This window comes from Vigna unguiculata, chromosome 9 (genome assembly GCF_004118075.2).
Source record: "Vigna unguiculata cultivar IT97K-499-35 chromosome 9, ASM411807v1, whole genome shotgun sequence".
Lineage (NCBI taxonomy): Eukaryota > Viridiplantae > Streptophyta > Magnoliopsida > Fabales > Fabaceae > Vigna > Vigna unguiculata.
In genome coordinates this window covers 40,103,392-40,117,551 of record NC_040287.1, presented here as the reverse complement: position 1 = coordinate 40,117,551, position 14,160 = coordinate 40,103,392, and the positions used below count along the sequence as shown (strand labels likewise).

Sequence of the window (14,160 nt, the reverse complement as noted above, 5' to 3'; positions counted from 1 at the left end):
TCATACATATATAGCAATCTCCATCATATTACTTTCCAAACACTAATGCCAAAACTACTTACATTTTACATACACAAATACACAATCTCCATTTTTCTTTCCCTTTTTATTATCTACTTTTTATTTTCACCCCCACACACTTTCTTTTATTTACATCCCTCTCATCTTCACAACACTGTTACTTGTTATATACGAGTAGGTCACTTTTTTTTTCTAGAGATTCCATTGGTCGTTTACACTATATCTCGGGAACCCTTTTCCAAATTATTCAATATGTTATCATGATAACTAAAGCTTTCAAGCTGTTAACTTTTAAAATGGTGCCACAATGTGCTTTGTGTATTCATGGTATAAAATTATTTCCACAGTCAATCCACCAATATCAAATAGTTTTACTATCATAAAGTAATAAGATTGGTTCCGTTTCTTCCTTCTCCACTTTTTGTACTTTTCATCTCCACTTTTACATGTGTGTATCACACTTTACACAGATTTAAACGTTATAAATGTATAACACTTCTGAATTTAAGTTTTGTTAGTGTAAACTCAAAGTGATTGTAGCCTGTAACTGACCAATGGATACGTGGGTTTGGCATTTAAAAAAAAAAAAAAAGCTACGTAGACCAATACCGGACTTTCTTTTCTCGCAAATAGTGAACTTACTCCACATTTCAATATTATTTTTTATTACATGATTTCGTGTTTTTAAGATATATTATTTAAAAAACGCTTTCTAATTAAAATTAACGTGTAATTTTGGTGTTGGGCAGCTTTCTAATCAAGTTTGTTGTTTATATGTTTTTGTTTGATCCTTCGTCATTAAGATAAAGCTAATCTCTTCAAACAACATCTTCATTTTGTTACCTTAGCAAAAAGGTTACCCCATCTGAATCTCCACCACCCACCCCACACACTAAAGTTTCAATCAATTGGTTCTCTCCGCAGTTTTTATTTTTCCGAGTCAAAAAAAAAAATAGCATAAAAAACCCTAATTATATTGATCAACTAATCACTTTTTTGAAAGGTTAGCATCAAAACCTACTTACGTTCATTAAAAAATTATTAATATTTTTTGTGACGGTTGTTTTCCAGAATCTTTTGCACCAATGGGCCCCACAGTTTCCTTTTCCACTCCTTCAAATACCCCTCTCCTATGCTTCCATTCCTCCCTTTTCCCCTTCCTTCCTCCGTCCGGTTCACTCTTTTGAATTTCCCGGTTTCTTTTCTCTCTTTCTTGTTTTCCTCTTCTAACCCATGTTGCTCCACGAAGCGGTTCAGTTCCCATCTTCTCCGGTTCACCAAACCATGCTCACCCAAAGTGAAATAGAAGACCTGTTTTCTCTCATAAACAAATCCAGAGACCGGCCCAGCCTGGCATCCGGTTCGCAGGGATCGAACCGGACGGTTTACTCGTCCGAGGAAAGAAAGCTGAGACGCATGCAATCGAACCGGGAATCGGCCCGAAGGTCCCGCTACAGAAAGAAGAAGCATCTTGAGAACCTCTCGAGCCAACTGAACCGGTTGAGAATCCAAAACCGGTTTCTCAAAAACCGAGTCGCCTCGACCATGCACCAACACCTCCTTCTATCCCTACATAACGATCATCTTAAATCCGAAGCTATTGCGCTTATGGCCACTCTTTCGGATCTCTGTGGGATCTTATTTTAGGCTCCATCCTTTCACATTAATAATATATTACAAAACCCTTCATCGTAAAAACCATTCACACTTCATATATAACTTTCATATTAAACTTCTCTATGTTACCAGCTACATATATATATAGCTATAGAATAAAGTTCTCATTCACTTCACGCATTCAACCATCGAAAATTGTTGGTTGGTGCACCGAGGTAGGGAAAAAAAGTAATGAATGCCCTAGAATGTGGTATTCTTTATGTTTTTTTGGCTCAATTTCTAGGTCTAGAAGAGGAAAACATGGTTACGTACGTGCAGTGTGGTGGGTGAAAGAAGCCCCAGGTTGTTGGAAGTACGATGTAGGTTTTTGAATGTCTACTTTTTTATCATGTTGTTTCCTTTTTATCTTTTGGGAGGTTTTGTTTTGTAAATCTGTGTAGCATTAGCGAGTGGTGAAAATCATCATGGTGGAATTATGTAATGTCGGTATCAAGAAAGTCTCAATCTCGTAATGTAAATATGGTAGCTATTGGCAAATGGAAGGAATCCATGCATCTTGTTTCTTAGTATTAGTTTTTGTGTCTTTCTGCATAATCTTCTTCATTCCTTCGTGTAACAGAGAAACAAGTGGCGAAACACTTGAGGTTGTGAGGTCATACATAGGACCTACACGTGAACGATTGTTTCTAATCATGTGACGAAAAGTACTTTTTGTAGCAGCGATGTGACATGAGTTAATAAAATAAACAATAAAAGTGTCTTTTTTATGGTATATTCGCCCAAGTGAGAGAAGAAAGAAAGTTACAGATGACACCTGTGATGTAATGGAAAGACAACAAAAGTATAAGACCATTTGCTTGATAAAATAATTTACAGGAATCTTAAAATAAAAAGTAATTCGAATATTAGATCATTAGAATAAAAAGCAATCTTTTAATACTAATAATATTTAATTATAATAATTAAGTTAAATTTTTTAAAATTGTAAAAAATTAAAAGAAATTTAAAAACATACATACAAAACCTAATTGTTGGTACATTTTTTTTAAAAATAAAGTACACTGTGACAATATCTATCAAAACAATATTAGGGATTATGTGTTTGCATTTAATTTTATTTTAAAACTTAAATATTACATTTCTGCATATAAATATTTATAGTTTCATGTCCGGATGTGATGTTAGATGAGGGATGTCAACGAAAATAGTAATTTTTTCATATTTTATGGGATAAATATTTATCCCATTTTTATATTTATACGAATATTTATTATACTGGTATTCATATATATTTTTTATATTTATGAGTATTTGTAGATAATAAAAAAAATTAAAATATTTAATAACATATTTTAAATATTTTAAATAAAATATTATAATATTCATGAATTTTAAACAAAGTCTAAATAATTCATTAAAAAATTAATGTGTTAATATTTTAATTATGTTTTTTTTTAATTTAAATTAGAGTATTGAGGGCACAAATATCTACGAGTATGGATATTGTGATACTCGTACTCGTCTAATTAACATACGAATATAAAAAATATTCATATCTATTACCTGCAAATTTTCATTTATAATATACATTTTCAATCCATTACGAATTTTATTTCCAGATATCTAATTATATGAATTTTTTTTGACATTACTAATTAAAATTTTCAGATCACGTATATATCATTTAAATGCGTAAGGTAAGAATCATCAGTCGATTTAGTTAAAATTATAAAATAAATTGTTAGTATTAAGTATATAAGTAAGGATATAATCGTTACAAAAGTTGTTATCCATATATAATAGATAATATTATTATCTGATGAGAGTTGAAATTAAAATTATTAAAATTTGAAATGTAACTTAAAATAAGTTACAAAATAGATTATGTTAACATTTCTATATGATTGTGATTGTACTGAGATTTTTTAAATTTTTTATAGAAGCACGTGGTTGGACACCATTAATATTTGTTAGAAAAACTTCTCAAAAGTGTCTTCTGACAAAATAATTTCTTTTTTCTTTCAATATTTTCCACAGTTTCATATTTTTCTTTTTATGTTAAAAAAGACTTTATTTAATTGCATTTTGAAACTAAAAGGCCACTGCATTACACCATACAATTTCTTTTAATATAACAAGGAATATGGTTTTAAAACAAATTAATCATTTAATTAGTGATATCTTTTATAAGCAAATTTATAACATTAAAATTTTGCAAAGATATAAAAGGACCATATATAAACATAATTAAAAAATTACTAACTGATATTGTCTTCAACTTTTAAACAGACAAGTATGAATTTTTTTCGAATGAATTAATGAATGAAATCAAATAAAAACCGTCATTTTACTTTCGGCACTTTCGGTGTATTGAGATGATAATTCATCCATTGGTTATAGAATAGAAACTTGTATATTCACATTAACATGTCAATTCTCTCATTAAAAAACGTATCTATAAAAATGTGAGTTTATAATAAGGCATTATTAGTAGACAATATCAAAAAACTTTTGAGCCTTATTATGCATTTAACCAGGATCATCTCCATTAGGTTAAGTTCTAACCTACGGGTTGCTTTTTTTGTCCAAGTGCAAAGGAACCATCTTGCATTTGGGATTTGTAGCCCCCATCAAATCCTCAAAGAATCACCACACAAACTTTGTTCAAAGAAAATAAATAAATATTAGTAGAAACCCAATTGGCCATAACAAGATCAACAAGTGTTATTCTATTGGTGCTCTCTTTTGCTGGTTGACCATGCTTAGTGCCACATGATCCTTCTATCATTGGGGATAATTGCTTCCATTCAATTTTTTATGCTATCATATTCAATAACTTTTAATTTTGTCCACAGAAAAATGTAGTGTTGTCTTTGTTAGACAATTCTTTAACTTGATCTAACAAAGTTATATGAGATAAAGGAAAAAATATGTTATTTTTTATCACTTTCTATTTCTAATATTTTATAGTATTGACAGTAAAGGTTTTTAATATTTCGAAAATATGAAAATGTGTTACGATTTGTAAAACCACGGGTATTTATATTTTTTAATAAGAATATTCAAAAGATAATCTCACCAAAATAAATTGCCTTGTGTTTATTCCACTTTCTTCAAAGGCAAGTTCTTAGAGATAACCAGACACTTGTTTAGTCGAAAGGTTTAGATAAAAAGCAATGCTATCTTTTGACCTAATAACGCGGATTAAAGACATTGACAATGATTTGTAAGATTGCTTTAACCTCATAAAAGCTTCATTAAGACATTATATTTATTATTAAATAACCAATCCATGATTGTGTATTAACTCTGCTCTAGTGAAAGAAAAATCCCTCCGGCAATAATAGTGAAATATTTTTTTCTTAGAAACAAAACAAATATGACTGTATTTCAGGAAAAAAAAATACATTTAAACGTAAATTATTATAGGCAGACAAATTCAAATGTTAAACATGATTTGTTATAAGTGATTGATTTTTGTAGACAACGAACCTATTATAGCATTCATTTTAGTTTAGTTATTAGGAGTATCCTACGTGAATTGATTTAAGAATATTTATGAGAATACTATTTTAGTATTGAAAAGTAAAATTAAAATACGGAGGTTTAAAATTTATAAGTATAATAAAGAACTTAAAATTAATAGAATATGGTTTTAATAGTAATTCGTAGCTTTCTCATTATATACTTACTGTTTGAAAATTGTAAATATAGATTAAAATTATAAAAAATATTTTAAAGTGTTGTTAGATATTTTGTTAAGGTTAAAACAATATCATTTAATTAACTCATGTTAAAAAATAAAAGACATATCATGATATAATAAAGAGAAAAATGTATAAATCAAAAACCTTCTAATATTTCTAATGTAATTTTTTTCATATTGGTGTGGGCTGAATTTACGCGTGCGTACTTTCCGAAAGTGAAAGCGCGCATGCGATTAATTTGCTAGTTTTACACTTTTAAACTCGAAGAAATTTCAAATTGCCTAAAGCTCAAATTGGAACCTTCTCATTATAACGCCTAAAAAAAAAACAAACAAACATTAGTTGTATAATATATTGATAAAACACTTTTAAAATGTTAGCCATACAAAAAATAATTATGATACGTACTTCTAAAATAATCACCATAAAGAAATTATTATTATAATTCTTGATTGAAATGTTCCTGGATTTATAGAGGAAGTTTCACTTGGGAGATATAATACTAATGAAATCTAAGTCCAATCTTATAAGATATTGACACCACTCTCAACTCAAAATCTTAAGACAATAAGTTTATAGATTTTTATCCTTATACAGTGCTCTACTTTCTCATTTCTAACCAATGTGAGACTTAGATTTATACTCTGATTCTTAACAAATATGAATGTAAAATTTTATTGTACGTAGATTATTTTCTAAACTAATAAAAAAATGTAAATAAGTCTAATTTAAAGAAATTATGGACCGCAATACACATTATGTTATATAAATTAATTTATTTAATAACTCTAGTCGTGTTTTTAAGTCTACGATAACTCAAGTACATTCATCAATGTTATATCCTTAAAAATGAACAAATGGGAAGATAGCACCAAAATTCAACGAGAGCCCATACTTTTATGTTTCGGTTGAGGAGGGGAATTTCTTTCTGAACACGATTTTCTCTTTCTTCACTCCTTACACCAAAATACGACGTCAGACCATACTTTTGTGTTTTGGTTGAGGGAGGGCAGTTTCTTCCTGTATCCTCCTTTTTTCTTCCTGCACCCCCATAAAACATGATAACATGGGATTACCCCTCATTAATCATTAAGGTTCTTTCCTGAATGCCGAATGTATTTTTACACAAAATAAATTTTAGATTATGCAATATGTAATGAATTTCAAAAATATATATCATATTTAAATGGCTCTTAATAATATTAAAGGAATATTTTTACTAATAAATACTATACACCGAATCTATACAATAAATATAAAATATTTATATAAATAATTTCTAAACAGAATTTGAATTCTTTATTGGATATTTATGTATTGTTCTTTTGTAATACAATGATGACTATTAATTTTGAAATTTTGAAATGATTATAAAAAATTTTAAAATATCAACGTAATATTTTTAATGTTTATTAGGTGAAATTATTCATATTAGTGATTGATACTCTATTTATCTGAAATTAACGTATGAACGAATTATAATATTGATATTAAGATATTTAAACGACTCTTAACAATGATAATAAAAGAGCATTTTGAGGATTACAAATTTTATAGGGGTGCAGGAAGAAAAAGGGAGGTGCAGGAATAAATGGCCTTGAGGGAGAAGCCTATTTTTCCAGACCCGTATTTCGGCCCACGAACCTAATTTAACTGAAAGTTTATTTTTTCATTGTTTTTTTTTAAATTAGTAACAATTGAAAACATTATTTACTAATTTAATTAAATTTGATTTACTTTTTTCTATTTGAGTTGCGGTTTAAGATCTAAAGTGCGTTTGATTTAATAGCTTATAAATTCCTTTAAATGTCTTTAAAATAATTTGATGAAAAAATATATATTTTTTTAAAAGTAACTTGTTTAATTTAATTCAACATGATAAAATAAATACAATAAAAACATGATATTAAAACATGTGGTCATTAGCATAGACTTTTGACTCTATACCTAATTTGTAAGCGACATTATTAATTTATCTTCTATCAGAACTTATAACTTGAACTCAACAATAGAGAACATAACAAATATAATTCTTATATAAAATTTAATGTTGCTCTATTTGGTTCCGGGTTCAAGCGGTGTTAAAAAAGAAACCTTAAATATATCACTAATTAACCAGTAATAAATACGGTGTCATAATTTTATATCTAATTAAATTGATTGTCCTTTTTTCTATGTTAACACTTACACACACTTATACGATACCTGAGTAGTTGATGCAATGAAGAATAGTAGCTAATGTTATTTATATCTTTAATGAAAAAACGTAAATGCACTTGAAAAGGAAGACTATTTGAAAACAATTACCGGTATCAAATTTGTTAATAAACGTTTCAGAAAATACATTTTTATCTTTAAATAACATTTACACAATAAACATGATTTTTTTTTTCTGTGAAAAAATATTTGCAATTATTAGACATGGAAAGATAAACAAAGGTTGCATAGACCCTCAATTAAAATGTTGTATTGGTTCTAGAAAATGCGCCAATACAGCTTTAATAATAATCGTGTCGCCTTTAATCATGGTGTCGTGTATAATCAAACCTAATTCGCATATAAGTGAGAGTTGTTTAATTAAACAAAAATGTCATTTCGATTGCATTTGTCATCTAACTTTTTTATGTTCCCACCATTAATTGCTTTACTTTTTATGGATCTTTTCCCATAGAGTATTTTGTTTCGTACCATTTGTCTTTTTCACGATATTATTCTCACAAATTACAAAAGCGTTAGAAAGGTAAGTAATACCTATCGATAATTAAACTAATCCCTTTGTGTCCTCACATTTCAATCATTAAGAATATTGTGTGACATGCAAATAACTAGTAAATGCTTGTTTGGGTAGCGATCATATGAAAATAATGAATCACAAATATGATTCATAATTTTGGTTAGGTAGCATCGTGTCTCTTCAATCACCATATTTGTAATTAAATCCTTCGTAGTCGTCAAATATATTACGTGGAAATCTTGTCTCTAAAACCAAGTCCGAAATACCCAATTATTTGTGTTTCTGGGTCAATCGAAAACTTGCAACATTTAGAATTGATTTTGAATTGCAAAGCGTTTAAATTTGGCTTGGAATTACACTACACTATGCTGAAATTATGATACCCAGGGTAAAATACTAATATAATTTGTTATAATTTTTCCCATGGCAAAGTTTTTTATTTATTTCATTGAATTGAGTTTAGAAGCACTAAAAAAGAATGCATTAGATAGAATTGATTTATATAGTTGACTTGGAAAATCACATTTATATGTTGGTAAAAAGTATTCTCAGTTCACCTTTAAAATGTTGTATTTAAACATAAATGGAATTTTAAATTAATTTTGTCGAAGTAAATTATTTCGAACTTATCTTTATGAAAAATAATTCATAGAATTTAATAGTATAGACCATCTAATATTAAATAATTTTGGAAGGATGCACCGAGCCACCGACAATTTCTACTTTTATTTTCTTTTTAAATTGACTTTTGCTTATGAAATTATTGTTTTTTAAAGGGCGATAATATGAGTTGGACTATATAGACTTAATTCGTCTCAAACTTTTTCTTTTTTCAGGTCGTGTTGCTATTTGTAACTTGCTAACGGACCTCCAGTCATACGTGTTTAATAGTATAGTTTTAATTTACTATCTAATTTGTATTAAATGTATTCTATAATAGTTTAAACTGCATTTAAAAAAAATATTTATTTTAGGTTTTTACGGGGTAATTTATCAACTCATAGTTGACACACAAAAACCTAAATAATAAATAGGGTATGAGTCAGGTTGACTGTGTAATTAGATCATAGGTCAAGACAGGTTAGCATTATTTTATCTAGAAAAAAATTGTATTAAGGTATTTAACACAAAAAATGTACTTTTCACATGTTATTTGGTTCTTTTGTCTTTCTTTTAAGTTTTCCTCTTCATTCTTTCAACTTGAGAGGCTCGAAATTTGTATGCTCTGCAGCCTATGATTAGTGTTTGTCTTGAAATCAAATTGAGCCTATATCGAATTTTGGACATTTTGCTTTAGACTCATAATGGATAAATCTTAAAACAATCTCCATTTACTCGATTGTTATGATAAAAACATGACGATATGTTATTACTCTGATAATTTTTAAACTATTTTTTTAATTAATGTAATGATCTAAAAATAATTAAATTGATGAATTAAAAGTGAATTAAAATATTATTATTTTTATGGAAAATAATAGTACAGAAGAGAAATGTGACTCATTTTTCATTCTTATAGATAAACAAAGTTTATTGTATACATAAATGCGAGATCTTATTTCCCTCCCGTAATTCTAGTGAAACAGTTTTTCAGGTGACTGAAAACTTCGTGATACACAATTGGAAAGGATCCAACTTAATCTCTAAATTCAATGTAAGAGATAAAGTCTTAAAATTTTTCCGTATGGTAAGATATTCTAAAATATCAGTGTGAACATTATGAAGAAAAAAGAGTCAAACTACAGTGTGACTTTACCAAAAGTTTTTATTACCAAAATAAAAATTAGATGAAAATTTAAATCCTAACAACTATGATGATCCGGCTTCAGATTACAGAAAGAAACAGAGGCGACATCAGACGACAAGTAGTTAAATAGAAAAACTAGAAACTTTTAATTCATGAGATATTCGAAATTCAAAGTTTAAACCATGGGCATTAATGAAAGAAAAGGAAAGGGTGGCAGAAGGCATTGGAGGGTATTTATGAGGAATTCACGTTCATTATTTAAATTGCTTAGAGTTGATAGGAGTTCAAAATGTGTAGCAGAGGAGGCAATAGGGAATTTGCAGAGGTTGATTTTGAAGTTGAAAAGAAGCAGGTGACAGAAGAAGAGGTAGGTAAAACACATCCATAGAGATTGGGAGGGATCACGTAACTCCCAAACTCCTACACTGTCCTAAACTCTGTCAGATATGCTGTCTATTCAGATTTATTGCTCTGCCCCGTATCACGCCCCCATTTAATATCCGCATCTTCTTATATCCCCACCCAACTCCACCATTCCCATCCCTTTCTATGGCTTCACCAAAACCCAAATCAGGGAAAAGACTCGCAGAATTTCTAAAGGAACAACAAGACCCTTTCATCCTAGACCTTTACCTTCTCGAAAGAGGTTACTCAACCACTGCACAATCCGCCAACAACAGAAAGAGAGAGCCTCTATTTCAATTTTCCAAACTTCTCACTACTCTACACAAGAAGCTTCTTTTCCACAACCCTACCTGTATTCTGATCAGGGAATCTCACATCATAGACCAACATGTTCTTGATAGTGTCCCTCGTGGAGCCGAAAGCAGTGATCAAACAATCGAAGACACGGATCGCTTCTCGTTCTCAACAGCCACCAACTCGACCGTGTACCTCTCGTGCTCCGACACCGATGAAGACGGAACCGCGCTGTCGCCACAGAAAAACAAAGCTTTGTTTTCTCCACATACTGGAATACCGCAGAGGTATGAGCTCAGATTCTGATGTACCATTTTTGCATTTAACTTCAGTTATTTAGGTGCATATTTTTATCACTCGATTAGGGAGTAAAATTGTGATTATATTTAGAAAACATGAAAAATAGTGTATTGATTAGTTTTGTTTGTTACTCTTACGAACAAAGCCAACAGACTACCGACAATGAAAAGCAGGAGCAGAGATGCTTAGAAGGAGACCCTGTTGCAGATTGTGGGAGAAGAAGTAAGTTGGGTGGGGAGTTATAAAGTGTGTTTAAAATTAGTTTATTAGAAGTAACAGTTTTATAATGATGTAGTGATAATGTAGCAGTTTCTGTAACGGAGGAGGCGACGTTGAAGCGGGATTTTTCGGGGAAGGAGGAGAGAAGGAGCAATTGCTGTGTGTTTGTGCCGAAGAAAATGACGGAGGATCCGGTGTTATCGGTGGCACTGTGGAGTTCGGTGATTCAGTCGGCGAAGAGAGAAAAGTGTAACAAGGAGTTGGGAGAGGTTCTTGGGGCAAACGCAAACGTTTGCCACGTCTTGAAATCTAAAACTCTTCTGCATAAGCTGAAGCAGGTGGTGTTTTATTGTGTGAGAGAAATTAGTGTAAATGTTTGGAGAAAAGAGTGTAGGGAACACCAATGTTTGAAAGAATCAAGGGGGCGTGAAGAGTTGGGGAAGATAATATGTGTGAGGACAAGGGAATTGGGTGCAAATGAGAAAAACAGAATAACGAGCTTGCTGAGTTTGGATGAATGGGGTGAGTTTAAGCCTCAAGTGAGACATATTTGCGTTGAGATTGCGGACGCGCTTTTGGAACGCTTCACCCAGGACATTGTAGCAGAGATGATTCAACTTTACTCTGCTCCAAAACTCTGATTCATTTCGATTGCAAATGTAACTCCTTCTCAAACGTTGCCGTTTTTCGGAATTGTAAAATTATACGTGCAATCTTCAACTCCCGCAATGGTGTATGCTCACTTTTATTTTTATTTTTATTAATCCTGCACAATGCTAGAATTTTGTTAGAGATTTAAAACGTTAAATAAATTTTGCATGAAGAGTTTTAAAAGTATGATCCTAAAAATATGTAATAAATAATTCAAGAATGGTGGGAGGGGGGAAAAAAGAATTATGCAGGCTCATTTTTCACCCAACATGAATTAAAGTTTGTTTTGTGGGGGCAAGGTGATGATGATCTCTTCACCCACTATGGCCACTGTCATCGAGCCATTCTCCTTTCCATTAAAGAAGTGGTTTCGCTTCATTGTGGGCTCAACGCCGCATTTACAATACGAGGCAAGCCTACAGTATGCAGTACTCTTGTTGGTACATGATTGCGATGCAGTACTCACTCTCTTTAACTCACTACATTTTACTTCAATCTAATTTCAAATAAAAATACTTTTGCACCCACTTTTACTCTCACACAACTTTTTGTTCTCACTGTTCAATAACTGAGTATTAAATTATGTCGTTTAATTAAAACATAAATTAAATTGTTTAATAGAAAGTTATTAAAAAGATAAAATTGTCAACATACCCTAATCTAAACATTCCAATTAGTGAAGTTTCTATAAAGTAATTATTTTACTCTCACAAAAGAAAAAAACACTGGGCGCAAAAATCGAACTTTCAAACCCGCCTCTGTTTTGCACTCAGCCCCGAGCCTACCAATTTTCCCAATCCAAGATAGATACCATGCTTTATAGAAAAGAGAGTAAAATATATTATTAACTAATTTTGGTGCTAGTTTTTTCTCATGTCAACTAGGTTAAGCCGTTAAGTAATTCAACAATAAAGAAGTAGAAGTGGTCCATTTTACTTTCCATTGTTCCCCTAATATAGGGTAGTTAAAATTTTTTTAACACATAATTGTATCTCTGGATGGAAAAGGAAATCATATAACAAGTCACTTTCAGTTCTCATTCTGTAAATAAATTAGAAAACCACGATTCTTTGAACAAAATTATTTCTATTGAAACAAAGTGAATAACGGTGGCGTATATGAATGACTTAATAGATGAGTCAAATTAATCATCAAGTGAATTGAACTGTTAATAAGTCAAATTTTATTCATGGAGAAGTTCATTTTTTTTCTTGCAAATTATGTTGATATAGTTTCTCTAAATTTGCCCGAATTGTATAGGAGTGAATTTAACTTTTGAATAAGTAATTTTGTTCTGGCCTATAGTACATTTATTGATTGATGATGATGATACATAGTTGGTTTTTGATGAAAGAGAATATCCCAACACAACGTGAATTACTGTACTTTAAACTAAAAAGATTGTACAGGTCAATGTTCATGTACATTATTTGGCAGCAAGTAAGAGATTCTGACCAAATGATCGTCACGAACAACGCAGGATTGTTTGCAAGAGATAAACGACATGCTATTCCTTAACCTCGTCTCGATGCTAGTTTTAATCTGTAGCTTTTTGTTCCTCTCCACAGTTTTCCTACTCTTGCTGCATTTTTTATAAGCCTCAAGAAATGGATCATGGTCTTGCATGCGAATCCGGTCTTTATAATGAGGCTGAAAAGTGCAAGGAGGAAGTGGAATTTCCAAAGCATGATCGTAGTTTCTTTGGAAACTTGTGTATGGAGGGGGTTGTAACTTCTGCACAAACTTGCGTTCTCTTTGAAAACTTTCAGCAACTGATACTTTCGGTATACCTGGTTTTCTTTCCCACGAAAAGGGTACTCTTCCCGGAGAATGAGTTATTGGTTGATCCATGTTGTATAAAGTTTGTGGAAAGAGGAAGAACGTTACACATTAATTTATGTTTATGATTCTAACAAACTTTGATTATGTGGCTTGTATTTATTCCATTATATATGTAATAGCTCATAGCAAGTGCATTAAACGTGAAGAGAAGGTAGAGTTAGAAAAAGAAGACCGAGTATTTACGGGTCAAAAAAGGTAACGCTGAGAACGGTATAAGACAAGAAGATGGTTAACTTGCACAGAGGGAGTCTAAAATATACTCTCATCTAAAAACTTAAATTTCTAAGTGTTTGGATGGAAATTTCTCAACCTTATAATAATTATTTAATTAATAAATGATGGAAGAGTTAATACTTTATTGATATTTGATGTCGAATAAAATATAAAATACAGAATTACAATGCTGACTAATTTAAACAAAGATGTTGGTTTATGTTTCACATTAAATGTATAAGGATAGGAACACATTTTCCAGATAGGACAAGAAAGAAATGTCAAATAAAATATTCTTTTACCACCACTATGAATATTGAATAAATTTGTTTGGAAAAAAAAAACTTGAATCAATTAGTATATTTCAATTAATTCTTAAACGACCATTAGTAATTGTGTGTTGATATGTA

The 14,160-nt window shown here is 30.6% G+C and overlaps 2 protein-coding genes across 3 annotated transcripts; both read left to right on the top strand.

Moving 5' to 3' along the window:
- Nucleotides 1-1,254: 1,254 nt before the first annotated feature.
- Nucleotides 1,255-1,668, top strand: LOC114163724 (basic leucine zipper 4-like). Its single transcript, XM_028048018.1, has one exon. It carries the CDS (start codon nucleotides 1,255-1,257, stop codon nucleotides 1,666-1,668), a length of 414 nt encoding a protein of 137 aa, XP_027903819.1.
- Nucleotides 1,669-9,948: 8,280 nt separating this feature from the next.
- Nucleotides 9,949-11,836, top strand: LOC114196336. Of its 2 annotated transcripts, none has more exons than XM_028086948.1 (3): nucleotides 9,949-10,812; nucleotides 10,971-11,047; nucleotides 11,132-11,836. In XM_028086948.1, the coding sequence occupies exons 1-3, from the start codon at nucleotides 10,376-10,378 to the stop codon at nucleotides 11,683-11,685; spliced, it is 1,068 nt and encodes a 355-aa protein (XP_027942749.1). In that variant the 5' UTR covers nucleotides 9,949-10,375; the 3' UTR covers nucleotides 11,686-11,836. The 2 variants fall into 2 exon arrangements, with proteins under 2 accessions (XP_027942749.1, XP_027942750.1); XM_028086949.1 differs by having other exon boundaries at nucleotides 9,953-10,812; nucleotides 11,135-11,836.
- Nucleotides 11,837-14,160: the final 2,324 nt, after the last annotated feature.

Coding starts and splice junctions, on each gene's coding strand:
- LOC114163724 (XM_028048018.1), top strand. CDS start 1,255: ATGTTGCTCCACGAAGCGGTTCAGTTCCCATCTTCTCCGGTTCACCAA.
- LOC114196336 (XM_028086948.1), top strand. CDS start 10,376: ATGGCTTCACCAAAACCCAAATCAGGGAAAAGACTCGCAGAATTTCTA. Junction 10,813..10,970: donor CATACTGGAATACCGCAGAG/GTATGAGCTCAG, acceptor TTACGAACAAAG/CCAACAGACTACCGACAATG. Junction 11,048..11,131: donor TGCAGATTGTGGGAGAAGAA/GTAAGTTGGGTG, acceptor GTGATAATGTAG/CAGTTTCTGTAACGGAGGAG.